This window comes from Sorex fumeus, unplaced genomic scaffold (assembly GCF_029834395.1).
Source record: "Sorex fumeus unplaced genomic scaffold, SorFum_2.1 ptg000043l, whole genome shotgun sequence".
Classification (NCBI taxonomy): domain Eukaryota; kingdom Metazoa; phylum Chordata; class Mammalia; order Eulipotyphla; family Soricidae; genus Sorex; species Sorex fumeus.
In genome coordinates this window covers 3198531-3212334 of record NW_026606100.1, presented here as the reverse complement: position 1 = coordinate 3212334, position 13804 = coordinate 3198531, and the positions used below count along the sequence as shown (strand labels likewise).

General features: G+C 59.6%; 1 protein-coding gene across 1 annotated transcript in view; it reads right to left on the bottom strand.

Moving 5' to 3' along the window:
- Nucleotides 1-2607: 2607 nt before the first annotated feature.
- The window catches only part of SPECC1L (sperm antigen with calponin homology and coiled-coil domains 1 like), a 120147-nt gene continuing 108950 nt past the window's right edge, over nt 2608-13804 (bottom strand). Inside the window, exons 14-16 of the mRNA XM_056120635.1 lie at nt 7207-7323; nt 6587-6646; nt 2608-5213 (exon numbers count right to left, since the gene is read on the bottom strand). Coding sequence (XP_055976610.1) covers nt 5124-5213; nt 6587-6646; nt 7207-7323 — 267 coding nt within the window. The 3' untranslated portion in view covers nt 2608-5123. The remainder of the gene's footprint in view (nt 5214-6586; nt 6647-7206; nt 7324-13804) is intronic.

Here is a 13804-nt window from a genome sequence, read left to right as displayed (position 1 = left end):
CTGTGCTCAAGGGCTTATTCCTGGCTCTATTCTCAGGGATCACTCCTGGTGGGGTTCAGGGCATCACATGGGGGGCCATGTATCAAACCTGGGCCTGACTGTACTCAAGGCACAGAGCTCCGCCAAGTTATTTTTGTCCCCTAGGACCCAATGTGGACCCTTGCCATTCTCACACCCGCCACCCTGGTCCTGGGCCCTGGCTCCTTGCTGCCTGCGCCCCCAGCCTGAATGTCCACTGCTTCAACCCTGTGGCCAGGAGCCCAAGGCTTCGATTCCACAGCTGGTCCATGAAGCCAAGAGCATCAAGACCCCAAGGTTGCTCCTGGTCCCTCTGGAAGGGCGCCTCAAGCCACCAGTGGCCAGGCAAGGCCCAGCTCAGGTCTCTTCTGTACCAGCTCCCCAAGCTCTTAGAACCCCCAGGTTCGAGCACCCAGTTTCCCCCTGAAGCCTTCTTGTGTCTGTTAGGTGTACAGGGAGGGGCCAAGATGCTCTGGCCTGGGTCCAAGTGCTCTCATTACAGGTCTCCAGTGAAGCCATTGTGAGCAGCACCCAGGGCCCCTCCGAAGTTGCCCGTGGGAAGATATGGGTTCAAGTGCCTCCTGGCAAGATGCTCAGCTCCTCCTGCTTCTCCCAGGTTCCTTGCTGGCCGTGCTGATTCTGGCACCACCAGCTTTTGGGCACCTCCTGGGTTTTGTCCTGCCCCGTGCCCGACTTGGCTGGAGATTGCGGCTCAGGGGCCAGCAGCCTGGGCAGCCCTCCAGGCTTGGGGCGCTCTAGGAGGGATGGGGATGCCCCTGGCAGGCCCCATCTTTCACCGCTGCCCAAGGGGTTCCCTGCTCAGCCCCAGGCCGGCTTTGAAGGCTGCGGGCACCCACCCTTCCTTCCGTCCAAGCGCGGGCGGGGGCTCCCCTGCTGCAGGCAGCGCCTTTGTTCCTGGGCAGGATGCACCTGGGTGGCCTCTGGCCCGTGATTGTTCGCGCCGGGCCAGCTGGGCCACATCAGGGAGAAAAGAAATGCCAGACCCAGGATGAAGGTGGCGTGGCCAACGTCCCTGGGAACCAACCGGGCCAGCTGAGGAAGTGGAGTGACCTCATGGGCCCAGCACGGCCTGGAGCAGCCATACCGGCCGCCCAGCGCCTCCCAGGCCCCAGGAAGGTGTTTTGGCCAGAGAGCAGCCCCTTGGGAACCCCGTGCCGCCGACTAAGCAGAGGGGAGACACCGTGGAAATGCGGGGACTGGCTCCCAGGGGTGGGAACGCCGACCTGGGCTCCAGGGTGGGCCAGCAAAGACTTCTGGTGCTGGGGCTTGTCACTACACCCCAAGGATGGGCCTCAACACTGTCCCACAGGAGCTGTTTTCCCCCCACTCCCGCCGTGCCCCAGACCCCTAGACACCCCCTACCCACAGCTCAGGGCAGAATGGTGAGCACTGGGAAAGACGACCTGAGGTCACCACTTCAGTGAGGTGGGAGGAGTTCCCTCCATCCTGTGTAGGGGGCAGCCCTGGGGCCATCCTGAGTGCTCGGGATGAGACATGCACCCCCGAATTACACCGTAGACAGTGGACACTCCTCCTGGGGCTCCCTTTTCCTGGCCAGTCATCCTTCCCCATCCCCCTGGCCCACGATCCATGGACAAAGGGCTCAGCCTGGCCAGCAGAGCGCTAGCCTGGCAGTCCTCTCCCTGCAACCGGGCCCCTCCTCTCCCAAGCGGAAAGCAGGCCAGGCCAGGCCAGGCCAGCCCAGCCCCCAGCCCTGTGGGTGGGTGGTGGGTGTGAGCCGTCTCTGGCCTGCTGTCTCCCCTCTCCAGGAACTGCAGCATCAGAGCCCCCTGCCCCCAAGGAGTCCGAGAACTCAGGTGTCAATGATTCCCTCCCCAGAGACGGTCCCCTGGGATAAGCTCTGGAGGGAACAGTCCTTTGGGCTGGGCTTCCCTCTTGGGGTTGTCTCCCCAGTTACTCCTGAGCCCCCTGGGTCTGGGGTCAGGGTATCTGGCTACATGCGGGTTCCTCAGTGGTCTGCTCCCAAGGCTACACAAGGCAGGTGGGTGTCTGCGGGAAGGGTGGGGGGAAGCACCCCAACCCAAGGGGGAAGGCAGCCCATGCTGCCCCCTGCTTCATGCTGGGGCCTGGGGGCGGGGCTGCCACACACGAGGTGGCAAGAGATCAGCGTCTGGCTCTGCACACAGGTCCCTGGTGTGTCCCCGCCACACCCAGGTCTAGGGGCCACACTGTCCATGGCCCCGAGCACACACCTCCCTGCAGGCCTGGGAAAGGACACCCCTGGCCACTCACGCCTGGCAGCTTCCTGGGCCCCTGACAAGGAACACAGGCCACGCTCCGCGTGCTGCTCACGCCTCCGAGACACCGGGCAGGCACACGCGGGCCCCGGCTGAGCCTCGGTATGGAGCCGTTACCGACTTGGTTCTCTCCGAACTCTTGGCGAGGGGCCGTTCTGGCACCACCACCTCGCACCTGGGGCCCTGGAGCAGCTGTCCTTGGAGGCACCTTCCCCAGCCCGTCTGTTGGAGGCACTGCCCTCGCCAGGCCCTTGGGGCGGGGGTGGGGGTTCTGTTCATGCCAGGCAGAGTCAGAAACAGCCAAGCTGGAAATGTTTCAGGAACTTTAATACATTCAGGAATATTGAATAGCACAAAATCAAAGTAGTCAGTCAGCAGAAGTCCGTGGCTGAGAGGAACAGAAATGCAACTGGCCCTTCTGCAGGAAAGCTTGTGCTTGACGGAAGAAAAGGCAAAGGTGCTCCTGGAGGCATCCCGGCGAGTGGGCACGGCATGGGGGGCGGTCAGGGCTGCGGGTCTGCCAGCACTCGCCACAGAGCCACCGGGAAAGGCGCTCATGCTGGCAGCCTCTCTGCGGAGCAATGGGTGGCCGCGCGCCCCTGCCGCTGTCAGGGCCGAGAGGCGGAAGGGCAGCAGCCCTGCAGTGCGGCCCCTCGGCACGGCAGCCTCCCCTGCCCCCCTCCAAACACCCACGAGCCCTGTACAGCTGGGCTGCCAGGGTGGGCTCACATGGCTGGGAAGGGACGATGCGGTGGGCCACAGACCCAGAAATCTCCGCAGGACAAGGAGCTCCCCACTCACGTAATAAATAAACAGGAACACGGGCACACAACGGCCACATAGGTACCCGGGAGGTACCCTGGAGACAGCTGAGGCGAGCAGGGGCGGGAGGTAAAGGGAGCGGTGAGATTCTCGGTGCCTGGATGGTTCTCGGCGCCTCCCCGTTCGGGGGCTGCCCGCCTCTCTTCCCGGTGTGTGTGATTCCTGCCCCCTACTCTCTGGGCACTCCGGTTCTCTCCCACCCAAGGGGTGCCCGCGCGCTCCTGAACACGCTGCTCTCTCCTCCTCCGCGAACAAACGCCGCCAGTGACTCTGACTCAACAGTCATTCCGCGGGCAGCACTGAGCACTGTGGATCGGGCACGAGGAATGAACTGGCCCCCAGCGGGGCTGAGGAGGACAGGCCAGGCATCTGCTTGGGTTTCTGGGGGGTCCCAGCCCCTCCTTTGGGAGCTGAAAATGGCCTTTTACCAAAAAACGCCCCAGTGGGGCTGCCAGCTGTGAACACCCGAGCAGGGCAGAGGGGCACCAACTGGCCATTTGGCAGCCGTGGCCTGCGGGTCACTCGCAGGCAGTTTGCTTCGGAACCACGGCCCTGTCTAGGCTACAGACAAGTCTGATTCCGGGTGTGGAACGTGGCCTCCGGGGCCGAGCTGGATGCAACCCTTGCTGGCTCCGTGGGTGCCCGTGTGTGTCGCAATCCTGCTTCCTGGCACTGCGTTGAAGAGGCCACACACGGCTGTATTCTGGAAGAAACACATCTTGACGCTGTTCAAACCCATGACGAGACGTGGGCTGTCCCCAAGAAGGGCCGGATCCCAGCCTGAGCGCCCGCTGGGCAGAACTCACTGGAATAAGGCTTTGGTCCACACCTCACAGAAGAGGCCACCGTGGCGGCCTGTTGTTCAGTGCCTGGGGTGGCCACAGGCAGGGGGCCTGGCTCCCCTCCAGGCTGTGCCCAGGCGACATCCCGTGCTGGCCACGGAGGCTGGAAGCCCTGCAACCCCTCCGGATGGGGGTGGCGCGAACACGGAGAGTTAAGGCACTTTCATAAATTCCCGCCCGGGACGGTTACATCCCAGTGACCCATAAGTGCTTTAAATGACACTCTGGGTTCCCAGCAAACAACTGTTTCGTGTCTATTTTTCCCTGCTACTACCTATTCCACTCCTTGTTTTTTTACCATGTGAATATCCAAACCTTTGTGTTTTAGTGTTTTATCTCTACACTTATGAAACCAATTTAACTTTGGTAATGAAGAATAGGAGTTTTTTTTTTTTTTTGCTGATATTGCTCGTAAGAAAAACACTTTTTTTTTCCAAGCTAGGAGGACTCTTGATCAATTCTTTTGTCTAGAACCCTAAAGTCAAAAGTGGGGATCCAAACCCCCTTCAAGGCCGGGGGACAGTCAAGGCAGGTGAGCATCCAATCGCTCAGAGACTCCTGTGGGCAGAGGCCCGTGTGAACTGCTGTCAGCCGCGACACTGAGAGCTGGTCAGCAGAGTCCTGGCCATCTGTCGGCTCCAACAGAGCGCACCTAAGCCGGGCTGGCCGGGACGGCCCCGTCAGCAGAGGGGTTGTGACGCATATCTCAAAACCAAGCCCGCCTGGAGGGCCTTGGCCGATGGTGGCAGGAAGCAGAGCCGCGCCAGGCTCCCACTTCTCGCGTGTCTCTTCCGGGCAGGCAGGCAGGCAGGAGGGTGGGGCTGTGCTGCCCACACCCTGGAGCCCCTTCCCCAGGTCCAGCTGGGGACGGGTCGGGGTTTGGTCGGAGACCCCGCTGCACGAACGCAGCTCAGCGTGCTCTCCCCGAAGGGAAACCCCAGCAGCCCATCACAGGGTGCAGTGCGGAGCCAGCTTGACCTCCGGCCCGCTGAGTCGCGCGGGAGGAGACGGGGCTGAGTCGTGAGCCACACACACACATACACACGGAGGCCTCCGGCAGAAGCACGCACGCTGCGGGGCGCCCCGAGAGTGGCGGGAAGCTTTACGGGGCGCGTAGCGGATGGCGGCGTCTCTCGGGACGGCGGCGGGCCTGCCCGGGTGCTCAGGTTTCAAAGTACTTGTAGATGGCCGTCACGTACAGCATCACGTTCTGCCAGTCGGGCCGCTCTGTCCGCACCATCTCGTTAATGTCCTGGCGGAGAAGGAAACGGTGGGTGAGGATTCTGGGCATCCCCTGGCCCACCCCAGCAGCAATCTGGCTGTGGTCACACCCTGATGCTCATTGGTGTGGACAGGACCCCGAGGCCAAGATCGAGTTCCCAGCTTCATCTCTTCCCACTTTCCCGGGGTGTGGCTCTGCCCTAACCCCCCACCCCCACCCCAGTCTGATTACCCTCAAGGCTGGAAAGGTTTCAGCTGCCACCGGGGAGCTTCCCCTGAAACCTGCCTCTTTTCCTTAAACATCTCGCTACACTCCCTTACTTCTCAGAGTCTGTCCCAGACCTCAGCCAGAAGAAAGCGGGGAGCCAGGGAAGACAGTCTCCTCTCACATTGGTGGCCCATGAGATCGGACTGCTGCTCTAACAGACTTGGCAATGCCTGGGTGTGGGCTGTGGCGGGAACTTCAAGAGCTCAGGGTGCTGAAGACTGTGTGACTTCCCTAGGGAGCAGTACAGAGCCCTGGTCTGAGAGGCCCTTCCCAGTGGCAGGGACCAGGCCTCGGGCTACCATGGGGTGTCAGGGCCCCCACATCTCCCTGGAGTCAGCTCCCCAGCTCTTAGGGAAAGGACTCGAGGGCGGGGAAAGCAGCCACTGCTTCTATCCCTGAACCATACACATGACAGGCAATGTCCAGGGAGGAGAAACAGGTCTGGTGACCGTGCCTGCGCTCTCTCTGGGCACTCTGTGGATGCAGAGACAGGCAGAGGAGGGCTCCAGCAACACTCTTAGGCCCCGTGTCTGTTTGCGGGATGATGGGGGTGTGCCAGCACCTAGCGCCCAGCCCAGCTGGCGAAAGGGGATCCAGGGGCTTCTGCACGTGGACACTATTTTCTCCGAGTCAGTCAGAGCTGGTGACAAGGCAGGGGCCTCGTCAGCGGAACCAACGGCAGGGAGCTTCTGCAGACACGGGGGCTGAAAGACAACCTGAATGTCGGCGGGTTTTCTACAACGCACTCCTCACACCGTGTATGGCAGCTCCCAGGTGGCCTGTGAGAGCGGACGCTCCGTGAAGAGGTATGGGGGCCACCGACTGAGCCTCTAAAGTCACCGTCCTCAAAAGCCCCCCCCCCCCCCCCCCCCGGTTTGACAAAGGGAGAAAGGTCTGCTGGATGTGCTGGGCGGAGCCACTGACACACGTGGCATGCCACGGAATCCTGGGGCTCGGGTAAGGAGGAGGCTGGCTCCAGGCTGCTCCCCACACTTGGATGCTTCCTTGGAGGCTGTGTGAGACGCCAGTGGGTAGGGGAGAGAGCCAGTCCCTGGCCATGCGGGGATCTCCCTAAATAAGGAAGCTCTTCCCAACAAGAGGGGCCCTGCCCGTGGGGGCGGGGGAGATGGACTCACCAGTGTGGATTTGATGCCGACACTCTCAGCCGCCTGGAAGGCCAGGGTGAAGTTCCTTCTCTGGAAGAGAAAGGGGGTCACTGGAGGTAGAACAGGCCAGGCCAGGCAGACACCTAGCCACCCTTAGAATTCCAGCCGTGCCGGGGACTCATTCCAGGCTTGCCAACAGCCCCCCACAATCACAACAGAAAAGGGTCATTTCTGACAGAGGGCCTGGATGGCCTGGACACGTACCCCCAAATCTAGTATGAAACACGTGTCAAAGAGATTCTTCTCTGCAGGGATGGATCAGTCTGCCTGGAGGCTAGGAGGGCTAGTGCGGGTGGGCACAAAGCTGGGGATGGAGGGCTGGGCCAGGTCACTTCGCCTGTGGCCTGCAGTCCTGTTCAGGGTGGTGGGACCCAGGGAGCAACTTCCAGTCTTGGCAACACCCTCCCCTGCCCATCCCAGTGAAGCCCATCCTCCTTCATGTCGCCACAGGAAGGACTGGATGGTCCCTCTGGGAACCTTCAGCTGTTGGTGTCATAGCCCAAACCCGGAATGAGCCCAAACCCACCCAGGAGTGCAGGGGCGGGCACTGAGCGAGGAGCCCTCACGGGCTGTCGCCCTAGCGGCTTTACCTTGTCCTGACTGTTCAGCTCCTGGTAAGGAATGTGGGCTGGAAGGTACGTGTGCAAGAGCGCACAGAAGGCCAGACCGTCGTTCCAGCTGCTGCTGAAGTTTGTAATGTCAATATTCTGTAGGGAAAGGAGAAAAACACACGTGAGCCCCACACGCCCTGATCTCTGGGGAGAGGCCGCAGGCGGCACCTGACCCCTGGGCCTGGGCAGGATGGGGCCTGGAGAAGCCCCACACAGCGCTGGCATCAGGAAGCATGCCACCCCCCTCACGCCCTGTCACGGCTGCCTGGAAATCCGAGCCACGGTCCTTCTGTCTGGCTGCAGCGGGGCCAGCAGTGAGCAGCGGGGCCATGCTGGGCAGAGCCGGGCTCATCCCCACCGCCTAGTCAGGGACGCTCTGAAGCTGGAGAGGCAGCTCATGGGTGACCCACGTGTTCTGCACACGGCCAGCCCGGGCTCAATCCCCAGCTGGCACTGATGGTTCCCTGAGCACAGGGCTGTGAAATGCCCCTGGGTACTGCTGGGTGTGGCTCCCAAACCAAAACCAGAGGGGAAAAGAAACAGCTGTGGCAGGTCGGGAATCTCGGCTCGTCTGTTACCCAGCCGAGATGCAGGCACGAATCGGAGCCAAGCACTGCACTTTCCCACAGTGCCCTGGGAGAAGCGGGTGTTTTCCTTGAAGCAGAACTTTCATTTCAAACGCAAGTCAAATGTATTTACAACGGTAAAGCACCATTCTGAGCATTTTATCATATACGATGGTTAGCTGTTATGTGACCTTTCCCACTGCTTTCAAGAATCTTTCTGAAGAAGCCAGTCCCCACTTAAACACTGCCGACTCACACACGAATGCAAACAACACAACCCAAAGCAAAGACTCCCCAGACACCTCTTGTTTTGTCTCACTGCGCACTCATGCAGCCCTCAGCGGCTGAGTAAGGCTCCCAGGAACTGAGTGAGGGTGCCCAAAGGCGAACTGACCACCAGCTGGATGCTGGCTCTGACTCCCCTCAGGAAAGATCCACAGAACAGAGTGGTACTAACACTGTGTGGCCATGTATACAGTTTTATCAAGCTCCCCATTCCCCCAAACCCTTTACGATTTGTCAGGTCCAGACACAAGGTGGGCGCCTCCGTACAGAGGTGAGGGGTGAATGGAGAGGAAGAGGCTGGGGCCATGGCCTCAGGGGTCACACATGGCCATAGGTCTCCTGACAAACATAGCAGGAAGGGACAGGAGGGCACAGTCCAAACCAGGCCTGCTGTCTCCTGAGGGCCCAGTTCTGGAATAACTAGTGCCCACCCGAAGGCACTGCAGATGGTGCCTGACGGTCACTGCTACACGTGGACGGCCCCAGGGGGACCGACTCTCGTCTCCTGTGCCTCAGGAAGCAGCCAGCTCCATCCGGGAAGAAGAGGCCTCCTACTCTGGGAAGAAGGCAGAAGTGACCTGTCCCAGGCACTGGGAGAACAGCAAGCCTCAGTGGCGGTGCGTTACCATAACCCCCCTCAACACCCACGAGCACTTTTACAGGAGGCTGGGACTCCACTGTGGTCTGAGGCCCTCCGAGCTGCCCTCCGACCCCTACTCTGCACCCCAGAAGGAAGCCCAGTACACCAGGCATCACGGCACTTGAGGCAGACGAAGGTGTGGTTCTGGCATCACTCTGGTGGTACTTGGAAGGTTCACATACGAGCACTTTTACAGGAGGCTGGGACTCCACTGTGGTCTGAGGCCCTCAGAGCCACCCTCCGAGCCTCTACTATGCGCCCCGGGAGGAAGCCCAGGACACCAGGCATCGTGGCACTTGAGGCAGACAAAGGTGTGGTTCTGGCATCACTCTGGTGGTACTCGGAAGGTGCCAGGATCTGAACGCGGGTCAGCTGCATGCCAGGTGCCTTCACCCCAGGACTGTCTCCCCGGCCCATCACACGACTTTTTAATGCCAAGTCTAAGCTGTGTGCGAGGCCCCGGGTAGCATACGGCTGCTAAAGGCTCCAACCCTTGCCCCCTAGGTCACAGTCACTTCTGGAGGAAAACAAATCCTCACTTCCTGCTGCCGCAGCCCCTGTGGGCCCCGCTCCCGCTCCCTGGCAGGGTCGCCTACGTGCCTGGCCTCAGCACAGGCTCCCGCACCAGCGGAAATGTCTGCGCCCCAGCGCCCCAGCTGTGGGAACCCTGGCTTCCCCAGCTTCCGCAGGCAGACGCAACCTGGAGCCCCCAGTCAGCGCTGCAGCCCTGCATTTCCCAGACACGCCCAAGCGACTGAAACAGGGCGGAAAACAATGGCTCCTGGAGTTCCAGCCCGGGCGGGCTCACTTCTAACACCTGACAAGGGCAAAACCAGCACAGAGCAAGGCGGACTGGCTGCCACAGCCAGGGCAAGTGGGAGGCGGCCGGCTGGGCACCCCTGAGGGGGAGACGGGGTCAGAAAGCCCCAAGCCCAAGGGGAACCTCTGAGCATCCCCTGGCCCTTTGTGCACCCCCAAATCTTGTCCAGAGAGAGGGGGTGGGGGGAGGGAGGAGCCTATGCTGTTAGCTCAGGCGATGCCCGCCACCACAGAGCTCGGCCTGCTGCTATGCGTCAGGCAACCATTTCGCGTGGCCAGGGCAGGAAAATCTGACCCCGCTCAAGACTGCAGATTAGGTTAAAAGTCTCTAGCCGAGGAGCCATCCATCGGGGCCAGCACGCAGCCACGAAAGCTTGGCTGCCACTGGCCACGGGGTCCAGCCCTGCTGCCCGTGTGGGTGTGCGAGTGCCTGCCAGCCTCTGCCCTGGGCGCCCTGTGGCCTTCCCACGAGGCCCTGGGGCGTGAGATCGCTCCCGCTTTCTCTCTGAGCCACGTCCGGATGAGGAGCTCTCCAATCCCGTGCTGCCTCAAAGCCCAAGTCTGTTCACTCAGGACCAGCTCGGGGGACACTGACTCTGGAACTGCTGGTCTCGGGTGACTTACATGCCACGGAGCGGCGCACCCTTCTGATTTATACGAGATACATATTCCATCATTTAGATATCATTTCTCTGTACATTTGGCCTTTTTTCACAATTCCTGACTCACAGCTCCCGAAGCCACGGAATTTCCCAAGGCAGAGGAATGAAGACGTCTTTTCTTGCTACGTTAAAAAGGTGGTTTTGGGAAGGAGTGAGGGCCGAGGCATGGCTGCCAAGAGAACTCAGTTATCTGAGGTCTCACCCTGCAGCCCCACTGCCCTGAGAGAGAGACTGAGAACAGCCGAAGACCAAGGATTCAGTCACTGCTCCTGATAGTGAAGCCTCCATAAAGACCCAAGAGGGTTCAGAGAGCCTCTGGGTCCGTGAACACACGTGACCCGGCAAGAGCCATGTGCCTGAGTGGGACAGAAGCTCTGTGTTCTGCCCCTATATCTCTTCCTACATGCCTCTTGCACCTGGCCGTTCCTGACTTCTAGGCCCTTTTATAGTAAGCCAGAGTTCTGGCAATTAAAATGTTTGAGTTCTGTGAGCTGCTCTAGCCAATTAGATCAAACCCAAGGAGGGGACATGGACATGTGACAGCAGCTGCCGGCAGTGCAGAGGGAGAGCGTGGGCCTGCAGCTGGCCCCGGGGGTGGAGGCAGTGTTGGGGGGGCCAAGTCCGGAGCGAAGGATGCACAGAGCGCGCCAGGAGAGTTGAATTCCTGCACACAGCTGGGGCTCAAACACTGCTTGTGTGTAGCTGTGCTGACCGACATCTGACAGTAGTTACCAGGACGCCTGTTCAGTGGGTGACGCAGGCAAACGGCCACCCCCACCCGCCAGCACCCAAATGAGCAGCAGTGTCTCCCACCGCGAGTCCCGTAGCAAAGACGCAGCGGAAGCGCCTAGAGCCAGGGCCGTTCCCTGGTGCTACGGAAAGCCTCGCTGGGAGGGACCTTCACGGCGGGACGCAGCTCTGCAGCCGAGCCTGTGGGGTGGAGAGGCTGGGAGCAGACTCGCTATCTATGGCAAGCCCTCACCCTCACTTGCACCCTGACCCCCTCACCTCCACCCACACCCGCACCCTCTCACCTACACCCTCCCCCTCTCCTTCTCCCCCTTCGTCATGTCATCTGGGTTCCTCTGAGCAGTTTCTCTGGCACAGGCAGAGCTCCACGAGGGAGCCAACTTGGACCCAGGCTGGGGCAGGATTCAGGGATTGTGTGACGGAAACCAGAGAGGAAGAGGGTGGGGACACAGGGCCGGAACTCAGGGGTCCCTGGGAGAGGTGATGAGTGGGAAAGGGTATAAGGGCTGTGGAGCGCAGTCAAACGAGACTGATGACAGAATGGCCAGGAGGAAGGGGAGACTGCAGTCAGGGAGGCCGGGAGAGAGTTTTGCTGAGGGAGAACTCACTGAGGCGCAGGGACACTTGTGATGTGATGGTCATGGCACCTGGGACACCAACGGGAGGCAGTGACGTGCAGGACAATAAATATGCAAGGAATGGTGACTAGACGTGGCACCTGGGGCCTAGGGGGAAGAAGAGCTTTCAACAGGGCACAAGAGGAGGTCAGGCCGGGGGGAGAGAGACAGAAGCCAGGGGAAGAGCCAGTGGCCCAAGCTGGGCAAAGACCAACCGTCAAGGAGGGCTGGAAAGGAAGCGCCGGCACAGGAGGAAGTCAGGGGGCCTGCGACAGGGAGCAGGGCCTGATGTTCTGCAGGGTAACAAAGGGCTGCAGGAGGCGGGCGGCCACACCGACTCTCGTCCTCTCCTCGGTGGCAGCCCCTGGAGCAGCCTGGCTGGCAGGCCTCTCGGAAACTTCTGCAAGTCCAAATCTTGCCATCGGAGGGGAGGAACATGCACGCTTCCATGCACTTCACGAGCAGTGTGGCCAAGCCTCTGAGAAGTATGGATTTTCTTTTTTTAAAATAAAGAAACATAAAACATTCTCGTCATCAGCGGGTAGGGCGTTTGCCTAGCATGCGGCTGACCGAGTTCAATTCCCAACATCCCATATGGTCCCCTGAGCACCGCCAGGAGTAATTCCTGGGTGCATGAGCCAGGAGAAACTCCTGTGCATCAAAAAGAATTAAAACAAAACAAGACAACTGAAAAAACCCATTCTTGTCATTACATGCTGCAAATGCCCAGTTAACAAAGGCCTGCTTCTCACCAAGTTCTCAGGTCTCTTCAGGCTTTCTCCACAATTTAAATCTACTAGGTTTGGATTCGGTGGACAAACGAAAGGGTGACATGCGCCAGAAACAAAGTTCACAAAAGCCTTGTTAACAGACTCTCAGATGCTGCGCCCTGTTTTTTGCCTGAGGACGGGAACAATCTCCTGTGCAAGAATTGTCGCCCGAGGCATGACAGGTGGACAGATGTGACTGGGTGCACAGTGCCACTTGCTGTCCTTACTCAGGAGCAAAAGTCAACCTTCCACCTGTCAGCTGGCCTGACACCCCCACTTCCTGCCCCCCGGGACGAAGCCCTCTCCTGCTCGTGCGCTTTTAGGTACAACAATGCGCCCTACCTCCAGCTGGCCCCCGTTCAGTGAGCCTTTGAATGTGCTGTGAGTTAAGAGAAGGGGCATGAAAGACATTATGTAGAAGTACCAGAAAGATTAAAAATATGTCATGCAACATCAAAAAATGCTTTGTCTAAAAGTTTAATTAAGGGTCATAAAACACACCACCAAATGCAACATACTCTTTAAATAGTTATTAAGATTCTGATCTATTTAAGGAAATGCTCATTTTTATGGGTCCAAGGCAAGAAGCCAAGAGCCATGATTCATCTCTCTGCTAGCACATGCAAGCACCCACTTCCGAGTACCTCTCAGCTATGGAGTGGGTGAGGCACCTCCTCTTGTGCCACGGGTCCAACACAGGCAGAGGAGGGGTCCTCCCTGCCACCCTGTGTGCTGGGAGCCACACAAGACACCCTTCGGGGGGGCACTCATGCAACCTGCTGCTGCCCACTCTGCGTCAGTCTGGGTTGTCACCCGACTGTGCAGTCAAGAGTGAGGACAACTAGGGCTGGAGCAATAGCACAGCAGTAGGGTGTTTGCCTTGCACGCGGCCAACCCAGGTTTGATTCCCAGCAACCCGTATGGTCCCCCGAACACCGCCAAGAGTGATTCCTGAGTGCAAAGCCAGGAGTAACCCCTGAGCATCACTGGGTGTGACCCAAAAAGCAAAAAAAAAAAAAAAAAAAAAGGACAACTGACCTAGAAAATGAAGGGGGTGGCAGAGCACCCACCACTGCCTAGTGAGGCTCAAAAAAAATAATAAATCCCCCCCAAAAGGAAAAGGAATTGTAATAGCCATGGAAAAGGTTGAATCCGCGAGTTGGTGATGCTTACAGAAACCCACTCAGGCCCCACTGGCAACTCATGCTTCTCAGCGCTGGGGAGTGAAGCAGAGACCAAGCACCTGAGGGACCAGTACCGACAGGCCATCAGCACTGAGCTGCTGAGGAAGAGTGAAGGAGGGAGGGTGACTGGCAGCAGGAAGCCTCCTGCCGGGCAGGGATGATGATCAGTGGCCAGTGACAGCAGAGAGCCAGTCCTCAAATCGACCGCGCAGGCAGCAGCCGTGCTCACCTGTTACTGTGTGGAATCAGATCAGTTAGCCGTAGCAGCCGGGGAGAGCAGGGCC